This window comes from Zalophus californianus, chromosome 2, assembly GCF_009762305.2.
Source record: "Zalophus californianus isolate mZalCal1 chromosome 2, mZalCal1.pri.v2, whole genome shotgun sequence".
Classification (NCBI taxonomy): Eukaryota; Metazoa; Chordata; class Mammalia; order Carnivora; family Otariidae; genus Zalophus; species Zalophus californianus.
Genome location: NC_045596.1, coordinates 116054289 through 116071529, shown reverse-complemented (window position 1 = coordinate 116071529; position 17241 = coordinate 116054289). Strand labels below are relative to the sequence as shown.

At 37.2% G+C, this 17241-nt stretch overlaps 1 protein-coding gene across 12 annotated transcripts in view; it reads left to right on the top strand.

Moving 5' to 3' along the window:
• Positions 1-17241, top strand: part of ELF2 (E74 like ETS transcription factor 2) — a 114917-nt gene that overhangs the window by 82099 nt on the left and 15577 nt on the right. For 2 of the 12 annotated variants that reach the window (XM_027598566.2, XM_027598565.2), the window contains exon 1: positions 7777-7989. The exons of 8 other annotated variants lie outside the window; for them this stretch is intronic. In XM_027598566.2, coding sequence (XP_027454367.1) covers positions 7932-7989 — 58 coding nt within the window. In that variant the 5' untranslated portion in view covers positions 7777-7931. Of the gene's footprint in view, positions 1-7727; positions 7990-17241 lie in introns of those variants that run through there. 2 more of the 12 variants (XM_027598567.2, XM_027598564.2) reach the window with 2 other exon arrangements.

The window sequence follows — 17241 nt, the reverse complement described above, 5'->3', positions numbered from 1 at the left end:
ATTTATTTGCCGACCAGTAGATAATTTGATGAATAAAATGGGGTAAATTCATGCACTGGAATAATGTGTAGCATCTAAAAAGCATAGCTATATTTATTTACACCAACATGGATAGAATGTAAATCTTGAATGAAAAAAGGAAATTTTAGAATGGCGTATGTAGAATAATGTCATTTATGTACCCAAAGCATGCAAAAATAATAGTATATATATTATTCTGGGATACACACATCTATAAATATATACATACACAAAAACATAAAAGTGTAAAAAATTGAAGAACATGCATAAAACTTACGATAGTGGTTTCTTTGGAGAGATGGAATGGTGAATGAGAACTGGGGCTAGTATTCAAAAATGTTACCTTCCCCTGTAATGTGTTATTTCTTAGGGTGAAAAAACACCTTTAAATAACAAAATGTTAATAGTTGTTGGTTCTGGGTGTTGGGAAGGTGACTCTTACATTATTTTTTATAATTTCATGTATGTTTTAAATCCTCCCTCAAAAATTGTATAATAGGGGCGCCTGGGTGGCTCAGTCAGTTGAGCATCTCAGGTCGGGATCCCAGGGTCTTGGGATTGAGGCCCGTGTCGGGCTCCCTGCTCATCGGGGAGGCTGCTTCTTCCTCTCCCCGCCGCACCCCCCCCCCCCCCGCTCATGCTCTCTCTTGCTATCTCTCTCTCAAATGCATAAAATCTTTTTTTAAAAAATTGTATAATACGGACTCCTGGGTGGCTCAGCATCTGCCTTCAGCTCAGGTCATGATCCCAGGGTTCTGGAATCAAGTCCCGCATGGGGCTCTTGCTCAGCAGAGAGTCTGCTTCTCCTTCTGCCTGCCACTCCCCCTGCTTGTGCACTCTCTCTCTTTCTCAAATAAATAAATAAAATCTAAAAAAAAAAAAAAAGACTCTCCTGTTATTTAAAAAAAAAAAAAACAAAAAAATTGTATAATAGACAAGTTCCTAAACTAGGATCATAGGTGACGCAGATTTGTAGCCTGGGATGATGGTAATGTTATTGATAGAGAAAATAAAGGAGATTTGTAGATAAAAGACCTTTAGGTACCAGGGGGTTAGCCAAATAAAGATGTTTGCCATATAATTGGAAATTGGAACCTAGATCTAAAAAAATAATAAGTCAAGCCTGGAGATGCTGATTTTTGAATCAGTACAGAAATAATATTGAAAACCCTGGAAGTGAATGGATAATAAATACTATTCTTGAAAGAGTGAAGAATGAAGAGAGAAGGTGGTTAAGGATCACACTTGGGGAGAACACCACATTTAAGTGTTGTGTGGAAGTGGATGAAATCAACTGAAAAGAAACAAATAGGAAAAAACAAAGCCAGACAGTTTATTCTCATGAAAAATCAAATGAAGGGAAGGATTTCAGTAAGAGGTGGTTGATAATATTATTTGTTCAGAGAAGCAGAGTCAGGTGAAGACTAAGAGGAGATAGCTGGGTTTGGCAATTAAATGCTCAATGTTAACCTCTGAGGAACTTTTTGGTGGGTAGAGTGCAGAAGCTATATTGTAAGAGGGGAAGAAATTACTTAATCTGAATATTCCTTTAGGAATCAATCAAAATAGCATTTGACTTAAAGTGGTAATATAGTTTAGTTGAGAACTCTGTTGTAAATTTTTCATAAACATGCTAAATGCAAATCATGTATTAGCTCTTATAAAGTTTCACAAGAATTGAAAAAAAATATAAAGAGTATTCAAGATACTACATATTCTCTAATGATAATAAAAACCCAAGCCCTTGAGATCACTTGTCGTAAATGTTATCTAAAATATAGTTATCATTAACTATTTAAACTCATTTTGCAGGATATCATGTACATATGGGTGCTTAATAAATGCTATTTGGAAAGAGTTGTTTGTCTAATATCCATAGGAAAAGACTAGCTACAACATCAGTGACAGTTTTCTAGGAATGGCTGCTAAGAATCAGAAGCAGTGTGTCATCTAGTGTAAACCACAGAGTGAAGAGTCAACAAGCTCAAGGAGAGTCTGGGCCAGGAATAACTTAATAAGTAAAATGCAGAAAACATGAATCTAAACCAAACCTTAATTTTTTTATTTTATTTTATTTTATTTTATTTATTTTATTTTATTTATTTATTTTTTTTAGAAAGAGAGAAAGAGTGTGAGGGGGTGAGAGGGGAGGGAGAGAGAATCTGAAGCTGACTCTGCGCTGAGTGCAGAGCTCTACTTAGGGCTCGCTCAATTTGGGGCTTGATCTCACTACCGGGAGATCATGACCTGAGACGAAACCAGGAGTTGGACCCTTAACTGATTGAACCACCCAGGTGCCCCCAAACCGTCAGTCTTAAAAATGGCACATACTGAATCCTTACTCACTGTAGAATTTTTGTAGTCCATAAATGCATATGGCAAGATAACTTATGATAAAATAACTTTTAGGAACTTAAGATAAAATAACTTTTAGGAGTCATGGATCTTTTTGAGACTGAAACAAGCCATGGCCCTTCTCTTTAGAAAAATGCAGAGTCCTAACAAAATTTTGCCTTTGTGAACCCCTCATTAAAAATCTATGATTTATGAAGGCTTTTATACATATAAATAATTTTAACTTTCCTGGGTGGTAGTCCAAAATGTAGTATAAACCCACTATTCCCAAATTTCATGTATAATCAATTTCATAGATCATACCATCTCTAAGGATTTCACCCTTAGTGGGAGTTCTGTGTGCATTAGGAAGGCTTAATTTTTTTCTTTTGTTATATAACTTAGTGCTACCAGGTATAATAATAATAGATGCCTATGACAGAAACTTGCTCAAAGTAAGTGCTAGATAATTATTTGTTGAATAAATGAATGAATATGTGACTATGGGTTCACACACCTTCATTTTAATAATACTTTGTAAAACCTGACATTAAATAAAACAAGTCAGTAGTATAAAAAACTGCAAATAGATAATAAAATAGTAAAATAACACATGTGAAATAATTCATCTTTTCTCTGTCAATCTGTAGATTCTACATTTATTGTCTATCTTCCAAGGCTGATGAACCAAGCTTTATTTAATGGTCGTAAATCACTTGATTTCCAGTTTGTCCTTGATAGGCAAATTTTTCTTCTTCTTTTTTTTTTTTTTGATAGGCATATTTTTCTCATAGCTTAGTTTTCTTGACTTTTTTTCCTCCTAAGCGTGTCCAACACATCACACCCCAACTTTGAATTTCATTATTAGTTCACTTGTATCAGAAAAGCTTAGACCATTTGGCCTCCTTTTATTGTTCTTCCACATTCACTGCTCAAAAATTTTTTTCATTTATTTTCTTAATTTGTCAGAAAGACATTAACCATTGCTTTAGCTTTTGACATTAAAAAAAATCAATCATTTTGCAACTTATAGTTTATAAATATAGTTGGAGTAAAATGGATTTAACTTTTCGTGTTTTATAATTTCTAAGTTTTATAGAAGATTGTTTTGTAGAATTTTTGACCTTGAAATCATAAGATACTGCATGACTGATCAAATTATTTAATTTCTTGGGGCCTCAGTTTCCCCATGTGTAAAATGTAAGGGCATTGGACTAAATTAGTGATTCTCAAATAACTCTCCCATTGGTAGAGAGCTGTTATTACTAAAATAGGAAATTGGCATCCTTCTCCTGAATTGTAGGAAGATAATATTAATGCATAGAATGTCTACTCCCTTAGATTCCAGCCTGTAATTTTTTTTAAACTTTAAAGCCTGTGCCTTTTGTTTTTATTAGCATCTATTAGAGCATACAATTATATATTGGTTTTCAAGATATAATATATCTAATTTAGGGTAGCCAGGAAGAGAGATCATGATATTCAGGTTCTTTATTTTTTGAAAACCTCTAGGTGATGTGGTCTCTAGGCTCCTTTCCAATCCGTAACATTTTATGATTCCACATACTAGATAAATGGAAAACACAAATGAAATCATCTGGGTAATCTAAAAATAAAAGCATTTGCAACATATATGGTATTGGAAACAATATCTCTCAAGAATGTTTTCCATTTTGGTTCTTGTGGAACCATAAAATCATTCAAAAAGCCAAGGGTATCTATTTTTTGTTATATTAGACTTTAATGATAATGATTATATTATAAAGACATTTTCAAAATGGAGAGGTTGGAGGATGAAAGAGTTGATGCCCGGACTATAAAGAATTAAGAAATGGAAAGAACTGCTCAGGATACTGTAGTTAAAAGTTAAAGTCGTTTCTAAACTTTATCCTTTTTTAAAATCTAAGCTCTGAAATGTGACAAGTTGAGAGTTTAAATGCCTTCCTTCTGTATTTTCTTTTTCTGATTAACAAATCACCCCCAATTTAGCAGCTTGAAACAGCAACGATTTCTTATATTGTAGTTTTTATGGTTAAGGACTGGGGAGTAGCTTACTTGCTGGTTCTAGCACAGGGTCTTTTGTGAGGCTGCAGTCCTCTGAATTGATTAGGGCTGGAGGATCCGTCTTCTAGTTAGCGCAGACGCAAGACTGTTGGCAAGATGCCGTTGTTTCTTGCCTCAAGGGCCTCTCCACAGTTACTAAGAGTGTACTCATGACATGGCAGTTGGCTTCCTCAGAGAGTGACCCTAAAGGAAGAGATCAAGCAGACAGTTTCTGAAGTCCCACACCATCACTTCAGCTTTATACTATTTGTTAGAAGGGAGAAGGGTATTAGGTTCCACATCTTGAAGGGAGGAATATAAAAGAATTTTCAGGGGCACCTGGGTGGCTCAGTCAGTTAAGCATCTGAATCTTGATTTCGACTTAGGTCATGATCTCAGGGTTGTGAGATGGAGCCCGGTATTGGGCTCTGGGCTGAGCATGGAGCCTTTTTCAGATTCTCTCTCTCCCCCCGCCCCTCCTCTGCTTGCGCTCTTTCTTTAAAAAAAAAAAAAAAAAAAAAAGGATTTTCAGACAAGAAAATGGACAGGGACTAAATGCATTATAACAGATAAAAAGGCCTTGTTACTTTAGTGCTTGGGTAGTAGTTGAGGGTAAGGACTCTGTAGAGTCAGTGCTTGGGTTCAAATCCTCCCATTAACTCTATGACCTTGGTCAAGGAACCTTAGATTCCACATCTATAAAGTGAGCGCAGTACTAATATATAATTCATAGGATGAGGGGGAGGAATATGTGAAAAATGTGAACGTACAGCATTTAGCATAGTGGCTTTTATTTCAGTAAGAGTTACCTATTTATCTTTTTTCCCCTGTAGGATATAGCAGTAACTTTGATGTAGGAGATATCTTTCTGTAATGTTATTAGCAGAATATGAATTTGCTCTTATGTGCTGTAATATGATTTGTCTACCATCCTAGCCTATCTGTTCTCAGTTTTTTATTCTGCTTATTAATACCTGCTTCATCTTGAAGACCTGAGAAATGCAGATGAGTGTGTGTGAAATGTGTGTGTACACACATGTATACGGTATATTACATATACATACATTCACATGTACTACAGGGTTTGAGTCATATTGGTGGAAGAAATATATATCTAAATCTTGGCATATTTGTATTTTTACTATTTTACTGTGTTGTTAAAATTTTTTCTAATGCATTTTTAATGGAACAATCCATTGAATGTCTTCTTTCCTCAGGCTAGGCCCAGGAAATGAAACTCCTGGGTCAGAATGTATGAACCTCTTTTAGACTCTTGACATATAAATGCCACAGTGCTTTCCTGAAAGTTTGTACCAACTTATATTTGTAGCAGCAGTTTATCCTTACTTGCTATCTCCAGTATAGTATTTTTGGTTTCTAAAGTATTGGTGGCTTTTGAAATCTTAGTTTCGGTAGCAAGGCAGAAGTGCACTAAAGCCCAAGGAATTGTGTTTTTACAGGAGCTTTAAATATGTAGGAATATTTTCCAGTCTTTCTGAATTGATTTGTTATCACTCACACACACACACACACACACACACACACACAGTGAAGTCTTAGGTAGAAATAGATATAGCTTCTCTTCTCTTGGAACTTAAAATATAAGGCTGAGGTGAATACATATAATTAAGATGTACGAAGAATAAAATACATACTATTGACTTCTTAAGATACATCTCAAGAAGCAAAGGTAAAAGTTACACATCAGGCTGCAAAATGACTCGTATGTTGAGTATGCCTTCTTGAGCCAAGTTAACCTGTTGCCTCCAGAAAAAATACGATTCTCTTCCATTTTAAATACATGAAAATCTACTGATTGATAGGAGTAGAAATTCAGGTTTATTATCAATTTCCGTGATCTGCTTAAAGCCAGCAGTTACTCCTTGGCGTTCCATATCATCCCCCACCTGGAAACTGTCTCCAGCTAAGATGCTGCCATCAATGGATGACCCTTTTTTAAAATTGACTAGAGATTTAAAAAGCTGCCAGTCATATAGTTCCTTCTGTCCCGTAGGTGAAAGTTTACCTAATGCAAGAAAGATCCTTATTGAGTTTAAGGGGAGTTGTACTTTGGAAATGGCATATAAGTTTTTTTTGGGGAGGATGGGGATCATGGTGGTAGGGCTAGGACAAAGCTCCAAGAGAATAAATGAGTATTTAGAAGAAATGAAAAAAAAGTCCTGGGCTGTGTATGTGTATTCTGAAATTGCACTGACACACTGGGCAAACTTTTGTAAAATATTACATTAGTATTACCCCTGGAAATTTTTTTCCTTCTAGATTATCAGTACAGTTCATTCCATTCAGATCATAAATATTATACCTTAAATTTGTAAATACCAAATCTTTTTTGGTGTTTATTTAGCACATACTTATTGAGCACTTACTCTGGAGAAGGCACTATTTTATGTAAATTATGTGTAGAAACAACTTCAGGGCAACATTTTCTTTCAAACCTCTTTTGGACCAGGGAAGCATTTTTTTGTTTTAATGAAGATTCATCTGAGTCATTTTATTGGTTTGATTTTCTGTCGTCAATGAATTTGTAGTCACGAAATGGCAATTTATCCCCCTCTTCTATTGTATTTTAGCATGTACTTATTTATAAGATTAGTTTCTATGAAAATATTTTTAAAAAGGAGAGGATGTAAATGAATACGTTTGTTTCCAAATAAAGTAGAAATGAAAGGGTACATGAATTTCTTGACTAGCAAATTGGGGAAGGATAATCTAATCTCCCAGAGGTTGGCATGTTCTGTTGTTTACTAATAAATACCTGTTTAGTGTTCTCTTTAACAGTTCTGTAGTGGGAAAAAGACGAAGTCAGCCTCTGAAGGTAGTTACAAACTCCTTACTTTACAAGTAAAGCTTTTAGCATATTTTGTAGGTATGCCTCTTTTTTTGTTGTTGGTATTCCTGTTTTAAAGTGCAGCTTTTTCAAGTGGACGGGTTACATGTTGCATAAGCTTTGAAACGGCCCAAACAAGTTAAATAGCCACCTTTATTTACAGCTGTGGGACTAGGTATTAGATCTCTTCCAGGAAGAAAATTTGATTAATGGCTCTTTTCCAAAGTGGGGACAATTGCAGACTTTTCTTCCGCAGAGCATGAAATGTGCCTCTTCCTGCCGAGGGGCCTTGTCCTGGCCGCGGCTCCCGGGGCAGTTTTCAGCCTCAGGTGTCTCTCTCGCGGTGGACCGCGGCCGCTCTTCGGGGCGGGCGTCCGGGACTTCCTGTCTGGGCGCGGGGCGGAAGGATCGCGTTGCCAGCCGAGGCGGCCGCCGCCGCCGCCGCCGCCGCCGCCGCCCCTGCCGTTAGGTGGTGGGGTTTCTCAGCCCCGCGGCGGGAGGCGGGCCGGCCTCGGCTTCCTGTCGGAGGACGCGCAAGGATCCGGGCGTCTGAGTGTGTGCGAGTGCGTGAGTGTGTGTCGGTCGCACGGCGTGTATCTCCGGCGGCGGGTTCCGCCTCCTCCCCTGCCGCCGCTGCTCACGGTGTAAGTCAATGTGAAGCAGCAGCTCCAGCCCCGGGATAAACATGGCGACGTCTCTGCATGAGGGACCCACGAACCAGCTGGATCTGCTCATCCGGGCTGGTAAGGACAGGGGAACTTTTCTCCTGTGCATCGGTGCAGCAGGAGAGGGGGTGCACAGAAGGCGGGGTGACTCCCCTATGGCGGTCAGTGCAGGGGGTTCAGTGTCCACCTCAGTCAGTGGAGCGGCCGGGGGAAAGGGGGGTAGTGAATGAAGTAATGGAGGCGACGAATCAGGAAGTGATCACCTTGGAGAGTAACCTGCCTCGAATCTGGCGCTGTCGCTTCAGGGTGTGTTCGGCGAGCAGCGGCGGCAGCTGCCGGGCGGAGCGCTGGCAGCCGGTGCTGGAGAACCGAGCCGCAGTTAAGTTAGGGACTCGGGGGCGGACGAGTTGTGCGCTTCACCCCAGTTGCTGAGGAACCAGGAAGTGAGTGAGGCTGTTGTCTCTTGGCTGCGCCTGCCACGCTGTCTGGCCGGAGAGGCCGCTGCTGCCCGCGGTCGGGGGCGGCGGGCTTCTCCGGTGAACGCTCGCCACCCCCGCTCCGTTCTCCTTTCAGACTTGGTCCGCAAATCCACGACTTCCGCGTGGACGAGGCAACCCCGGGCCATGTCCGGTAGACCGATACCCGCCAAAAAAAATGCTCTGCCCCTCCTCTTCACGTCCCCACCTTGTGCCGTCTCAGGAGTAACGGTTCTGGAAAGGGTCACTGAATAATGTGTAATAGCCCGGGAGGATGTTTCTCTCAGGGGGCCCGCCTCCCTTTCCTCATTTAATGGGTGGCTGTGAAGAAGTAGGTTTATGCCCCTTCCCTCGTGGGTTGTTTTTTTAGGGGGAAGAATGGGAAGGACACGGGATATATTTGGTACCCCTGACCTAGAGCGTTGGGGCATCAGAGAAGAACGTTTATTTTTGTAAACAGTAGGTGAACGTGAAGGAGTCGGGCGGGCGAGAGGGAGTCTTGGCCCTAGGGAAGTCTCAGCACGGAATTGCCCCCTTTTCCCCTCCCCCCCAAACCTCCCACCATAGCGGAAGCGCCTCGGAGAGGACAGAACGGTCGGGATTGACAGGCCCCTGGTTCCAATCTGCTCTCTGAGATGTTCCAAATAAGAACGTTGATTTCTGGGGGCGGGACTCTGGGCCCGCGCTGGGCCAATGAAGATTGGGCGGGAGTGAAGCTGACAATGTACGCATGGAATTGGAGGGAAGAGGAGTGTAAACACGGAAGTGGCCGCGGGGGTGGGGGATGTGCAGCGCCACTGCTGCAGCGGAAGGGCACGGACTTAAGTTACATAGAAAAAGCAGCTTTACTTAATAGCAGACAGCGCAATCAGGGCCCTCAATCCATGTAGCAGTGCTAGAATATTATTTATTTATAGCAGTAATAAGCATACATGTTCCTTTTCCCCGGGTTCTATTTCATATCGCCAACTGTGGGAATTAGAATATGGGAAATATTCACCGAAGAGTAATGCTGTAAGAGATCTTATCCTCTGGGAGCGTGAAATTAGTGGTTTGGTTGGTGGAACTCTGATTCAGTTCGATTGGGGAAAATCATGAACATAACGCGTATTGCTAAATTTAACAGGACTTTTAGTTGAAATAAAGTCTTGAATAATATAACTATGTATTGTATAATACATGAGTGACCAGCCTTTTTTTTCTATAAAATGTAATATTACATGTTTTAAAAGTCCCAAAGAAAAATCACAGTTTCCTGCGTGGTGATTGAAACACATTTGGCAGTTATTTTCGGATAAGAGCAAGAATTTAAGTATTAGTAAATAAGAACTTGGTTCCTTTTGTGTATGTTCAGTCCATTAATAACGTAATATGAATTAAGGAACGGAATTTTTGTTCTTATGTTATTGGTACTAACAATACCTGTAATTGTGTGGGTCAGTGATATTTTTGTGAGTGTTAAACATTTCAAGAGATGTTTCCAGTGATTGTGAACATAACAAGAGAACCTTAGCGTAGCTCCTGCAGTCAGAATTTTGGAAAAATGTTGTAAAGTCTAGAGGGCTAAATTTTGCCAGTGGAAGGTATTTCTTTCATAAGCTTTTGGAATTAGCGAAGCTGAATGTGACCTGTAGATATTTTGCTTGGAATGGAAACCTATAGATGGTTTACAGTTTGGTGAAAATACAAGTTTTATCTCCCTTTGATAAAAGTTTTTTTTTAAGTGTTTTCTGGTCCTAGAGCATTTCTTTAGTATTTACAAATCCTAACAATTGATTTCCTTTATGATTATAATCTTCTGCAAAGAATATGTTTTACATATAACTGTCTTCAAATTATTTCCTCAATCATTTTCATGTAACCTGAAGCTCTTTTACAAGCCCTATTTTAGAAGGAAACTTGAGACAGGTTTGCGGATTTACCCAAGGATTATTCAGTGAGTTAAAAGTCGGGGAGGAAAGGTGGCCCACAAGATGAGGAATCATGGATCTAAATTAATAAAAATTTAGATTGCTGCCAGTTTCCAGTGATGTTGGGAGAGTAATGTTTGTGAAGTTTATATTTGTAAAATAGAATGATACCTTTTTATTCCCTTGAGGGAATTTTGTGTTAGGCATAATTCTTCCTCACAAAGATTTTACAGTCTAATTGAGGAGACAGATGTAAATCTACTTAATACATAAATGTTAATGTAACTACAGTGATTGCTCTAATGGGTTGATGACTAGTGTATAATGACTGATATTAATGAAAACTTCTAGAGGAGATAAGCTTTAAATTGAATATTGTTAGCATAACTGTTGTTTCTAAGCAATTATAAAGCACTTAATATTACCACTACTATATTGTTAAATTTTAAGGTAGTAGGGGATATACTTTGCTTTTATTTTCCTCCTTTTGAGGCGTAAGTATCAACTTTAGTTACCAACTTCAGCTTTAGTTATCAGCATTTTTGCTGTCAGAGGAGTCTGAGTTAAGAATGAAATAAATAAGCTTGTTTATTAAAAATCACTTGTTTCAATATATAAAATATTTTTGTGGTGAAGACTTGACATATGTTGTAAAACTTTCACTTATAACATGATGTATGAGAAAGAGCCTTGAACCTGAAGTCAGGAGATGACTATCTTCATCTCGCTGTCACTAAACTAGCTCTGTGCTAGTGACTTGACTTCTTTAAGGTTTCATTTTTTTGTAAGAGGACAAGATTGACTAGGGGATCTCTCATAACTCTAAGATTATAAGTAGTTAAAATGTTTAATGGAAAGTGAAGCCTTTTTCCTTCTTGGATTTTTTTTTTTTTTTTTTTTTTTTTATACCTTGCACTGTGTAAATGAATGTCTGTAAGATCATTACCTAATTGGGAGGTTAATTTCTGCTGGCCAATGTTTGTGCCAAATTGGAATTTGAGGCCAGGTCTGTATGTTAAATGACACTATGATATAGTTTAGGATCATCTTCATGTATGTATATATGAAGAGATATTATAGCGAATCATAGGAAAAACATGTCTAGTCTATAGGAACAATGAATGTTACTTTCTTAATTATGTGAAAGTATTGTGTAAATGTGATCTAGTTTTTTGGAAGATTTTCAGTTTAAAATATTCTGCCTTCTTGTTCTCAAGTATACTCTCCTTGACTTGTTTCTTCTTTTTTTGAGAAACTGAGAATTAAGAAATTGGAGAATTTGGGTTGAGAGAGATGGTCACCAGAACTTTTGTTCTACTTTAATGCCGGTATTAAATGGGAGGGAGAGAGTTTTCTGGAAATTTAACTTAAGTATTTTCACTGATAAAACAAATCTGATTTGTCAAAGTTCATTGTGAAGTTTGAACTTGAAAATCTTCCAATTTACTGTAAATTGAAATATCTGGTTATCAGTCTTAAAAAGATCAATTTGAAAACAATTTAGGATGTGAAAAAATGAAGCATGTGTTGAAATAAAACTGGAAGAATGGCATTCATTTTTTATTTTTAAAGATTTATTTATTTTAGAGAGTGAGAGCGCATGCAAGAGAGCGAGTGCAGCGGGGAGGGGCAGAGGGACAGGGAAGGAAACTTAAGCAGACTCTGCACTGAGCTTGGAGCCCAGTGGAGCTCAGTGGAGCCCAACGCGAGGCAGATCTCACAACCTGAGCCAAAACCAAGAATCGGAGGCTTAACTGACTATGCCACCCAGCCCCCAATTAAAAAAAAAAAGAACATATTTGAAGTGTTTAAAGAAATTAGTCTTCAGGGGCGCCTGGGTGGCTCAGTCATTACGTGTCTGGCTTCGGCTCAGGTCACTGTCCCAGGGTCCTGGGATCGAGCCCCTCATTGGGTTCCCTGCCTGGCGGGAATCCTGCTTCTCCCTCTCTCACTCCCCCCTGCTTGTGTTCCCTCTCTTGCTGTGTCTCTCTCTGTCAAATAAATAAATAAAATCTTTAAAAAGAATAAAAAAGAAATTAGTCTTTAGAATTCTTTGCAGCATTAGTACTAAAATTCATAAAAAACAGTTAAAGAGTGACGTCAGTATTTAAATAATCAAGATAATTCAGCATAAAACAATTTCCTTTAGAAATGCATGTGGTTGGTGGAGAAGGGTGGGTGGGAGCATATTCTTGATAATTATTGAAACTCCTTGTGTTATCTGTAGCTTAAATGTTCAAAGGGATGCAAAGAAGTATTTATGAAAAACTTGTTAAAAAATCCTTTATGTGTAAGTGGACAAAATACTGTTGTACTTTTGGAAAATGGAGTCATATAATTTTTCCATCTGCACACTGTTCAGAAGCTAAAACTTAAAGAAACAGGATTAAATTTGGGTGTTATTTTTCTGTTTGGTAATAAATTATAGTTGCAGTCCTTAAAAACTAAAATCTCTGAGCTGAGGATCTGCGGAGTCCCTAGACTCTTTCAGGGAGTCTTGTGAAGTCAAAATTGTTTTCATAATAATTCTAAGACATTATTTGCCTTTTCACTTCCACAAGTGTTCAGAGTTTTCTAGGGGCTTACCTGACTTGATACTACAACAAATTTAATGAAGAATTAAATAAATCCAGCCGCTTTCTACCGTGTATTAAAAAGATTTACTAAAATGTACAAGAAAGCTACTCACTAATTTTTTGTTGTAGAAAAGCTATTTTTCATTAAAATACTACTTAGAAGTACTGGGTTTATTACTTTAAATGAATTGATAAATACTTTAATGTCCTCTTAATTTCAGTTTCAAATAGAATAAAATTTAAAAAAGGACTTATATAAACAAAATCTCTTGTGGTTCTCAATAATTTGAGCATGAAAGTTGCCTTTGACCAAAAAAGTTTGAGAGTAGCTGTATTACAGTTTTATTTACTCTGCATTTTTCAGTACCATAGGCATTTAGCCATATGTGGCTGCTGAGTGGCTGAGAAACTGAATTTTTAATTTTTTAAAATTTTAATTTAAACATAAAAACTGAAGCTGTGGAAAACTTTGATATTGATTACATGTTGAAATGACAATATTTTTAATATACTGGGTTAAATGAAAGGCATTAATTTCAGTTTCCACTTTTTAAAATCTGGCTTTTGGAAATTTAAAAATTATGTGGCTCACATTATATTTTCATCAGGCAGCTCTATTTTAGAAAATTTTAGTTCTTTTTCTCTTCTAAACTTTTAAATTTAACTGTTGATTAGAAAGTCAAAGAGGAATAAGAAAAGATGGAGTGTCCCAGACTTTTACCTTTTCCCCCTTTTTATTGCATTCATTTGTATTTTTCACTTACCTATTATGCCTTGGGGCATTAGAAGATAAGCTGAGGTAAGTCAGGTGCCTGGTTGAGTGATGACCTTGTATTACTAGTTTATGGTCTTGCTTGTAGGGGCATACTACTATCATTTAAGGAAGTGTTTTCTAATTTTTTCCATTGCTCTCAAATTAAATTGCTATTAATTTTTAGTTTTGACTTTAAGAACTTTGTTATGAGCTAGATCCATTGCCAGCATTCGCTTCTGCAAAGCTGAGAGGTATGTCTCTTGTCAGACTTAATTACCAAGTTTGGTATTTTGTAACAGCTGTTGAGTGAGTCTGGAATAGTCTACCATACAAACACCAGTTGATTAGAAAGCTGGAAATGGAACAAGAAGACTCCTACCAATAGTAAAGGGAGGACATAAGCAAATTTGATTTTGGCACTATGATTAAAGTTAAAATTGTTTTGAAATTTGTTTGATACGTTTATTTCTTCAAGAGGGATTGACTAGCAACACCAAGTGCTAGTCTTAAGTAGAAAATGATACCTGTCAGATTACTTTTGGGCTTCATTGTTTCTATTTTTAAAATGAGTTGCTTTTTTTTTTTTTTTTTTTGGTCCCATTAATTTCATACACATGTCTAGAAAGATACCAATAAATCAAGTTTTAAGTAAGAGATAAGGAGTTTTCAGCCCTTGTAGTTTGCTTATTTGCTTACTTATATTGTACAACACTGTTAAACTCATGTTTATCCTTAAAAATTGTGCATAATTCTTGTTTAAATTGTATTTGAATTACTGAACTGAACCAAATGAATTGAAAAGTTTTCAAAAACTACAGAAACTTGAATAAGAAATATTTCTTAAATTTCTTTTATCAAAAATTATATCAACAAAAGAAAAAAGAGAGCTTTTTCAAAATGGTGAAGTAGTCTTGGAAACTGATAGGTATGCTGTTGTAAAAATTGATCTAAGTATGAGCTCTTAGGTATTTGCACGTGCTTTGAGTTATTTTAGTTAATAAAAATGACAAAAAGTAAAATTAGTAAGCATTAAAAAAAAGAGAAATCAGTGCTCCACTTAAGCTGTTAGCTTACAGAATAACTTTATACCTTTTTTTTAGTTTTGAAATGTTTTACTTCCATTTATGTTTTTGATACTATCATTTATGTTTCTGAACTATTAGTATAAGCTTCACAAGGCTGGAGATCTATTCACATTTGTCTCTCGGATTTCTAACAGAGGGTCTGACATATGGTAAATGCTCAACAACCAAATGTTGACTGTACATAGATCATTAGATCTCCTGATTGATAATTCACAGAAAACGTATGCATTTTTGATATTCTCATCCTAAATTTAAAATATGAATTAATAAATGTTATTCTTAAGTTTGTATGTGTTTTGTTTTACTCTGTAAATGTAAAACAGTCCTGGGAAATAATATGTTGAATTTGGGAGAAAGGGGAGTTTGAGGTCAGAAATATGAGCAAGAAAATATACTTTTAAGAAATAATTTCTGGGGCACCTGGGTGGGTCAGTCATTAAGCATCTGTCTTAGGCTCAGGTCCAGGGTCCTGGGATCGAGCCCCGCATCGGGCTCCCTGTTCCGTGGGAAGCCTGCTTTTCCCTCTCCCACTCTCCCTGCTTGTGTTCCCGCTCTCGCTGTGTCTCTCTGTCAAATAAATAAAATCTTTAAAAAAAGAGAAAAATAGTTTCCACTGACATAACTAACATGAAATCATGGTTTTAAAAATGTGCCTCAAACTACATAAAAAGGGCAGCATTATTTGTAATTAGGCACGTTTCATTTTGTTTATAACTGAAAACATTAAAAAATTGGGTAAAATTCTATTGCTGTGTTATCAAGTCTTTGAAGCTCTGATTTTAATATGGTAAGGTTTTTAGGGTATGTCTTAATATAATTACATAAGGAATTAGTTTACCCAGGGTAGTTTATTAATAGCACCTAAGACAACACCTAAATTGTAACACAAGTAGACTTTAAAGAGAATGAAGTTCCTTAAAAACCTGAGATTTTGCTTTCCAAGGTTCTTTAGTATATGTGGGTATTGTGGGAAGGCACTTTGAAAAAATTACTTGAGAATGGTAATATATTTTATACTTACTAAGTTTCTTAAAGTTGAGCTAGAAGGACTGACTGAATCCTTTGCTTCAGTGAAGCTGCAGATAAGAGTAAGCAGGGTCACCTAAAGATAGATTTACTTAGAGGTTTGGCTGCCTCTCTGGAACTGTTTAGCTTTGAGCAGATTTCCATAAATGGAAAGAGCAACTGGAGAGACCCAGTACCTTGGTTGAGAGTGTGGATGATGTGCAACAGGTGGTAAAACAGTCGCTGGATTTTTTTTTTTTTTTTTTTTTTTTTTTTTTAATAAATGCTCTCCAAATGACTGCTGTTTAAGGCTAAGGCTTTAGCATTTGGTGAATTTTGAGATTAAGTGAATTTTTTTTTTCAATTAAAAGTTTCCTGGAAACAATTTTAAAAGATTCCTATCTTTAGTGTGTAGAACTTCTGAATTTGTAATACAGCTTATGGAATTTATACAAATACTTCCTTTTAGTCTTTCTAGAGGACATCTTGAGAAAAATCTATCCAGTTAGAAACTTATATATTCATGTTTCAGAACCAAGTAGAATGTTCAATATTTTTAAGTTAGGATGTGAAATTAATATATCATTAATACAAGTTTGTGCTTGAATGGCCAATTTTCCTATAAGGTCTGTGGGTTATCCTCAACTTTAATATATAAAAGAAATACTTGCATGCCTGTTGTATTAAAAATCTATATTGGGAATTATAGCAGATACAAAGATGAATTAAGATAGCCCCCCTGACCTCAAGGAACTTACAATCTTACAGTAGTGATAAGAAATTATTACCATTTGGGGCACCTGGGTGGCTCAGTCATTAAGCGTCTGCCTTTGACTCAGGTCATGGTCCCAGGGTCCTGGAATTGAGCCCCACATTGGGCTCCCTGCTCAGCGGGAAGCCTGCGTCTCCCTCTCCCACTCCCCCTGCTTGTGTTCCCTCTCTCGCTGTGTCTCTCTCTGTCAAATAAATAAATAAAATCTTAAAAAAAAAAGAAATTGGGCGCCTGGGTGGCTCAGATGGTTAAGCGTCTGCCTTCACCTCAGGTCATGATCCCAGCTTCCTGGGATCGAGTCCTGCATCGGGCTCCCTGCTCAGCAAGGAGCCTGCTTCTCCCTCTGCCTCTCTCTCTCTGTCTCTTCTGAATAAATAAATAAAATCTTAAAAAAAAAAAGAAATTATCACCATTTATTGAATTCTTACCCATATGCGAGGCATTGTACATGTTTTTTATGGGTATCACCTTACTTAATTCTCACAACTATCTGAGGTAATACACCTGTTTTGTAAAAAAGGAAATCAAGTTTCCTTACAAGAAATTAAATTGCTGGTCTAGGGTAACAAATAAGTAGCAGAGACTAGGACTCAAGCTGTTGGACTGGAAAAGCCAAACGATTGCTGTATACTTTACTTTTCACAAGTAATTCAGTCAGCAAAGCATAAAGTAAGTGCTAAAAGAGAGTTACAGAAGGTGGCAGAATTAGAAAAGACTTCATGGGAAAACAAACAAACATAGAAACTTTAAAA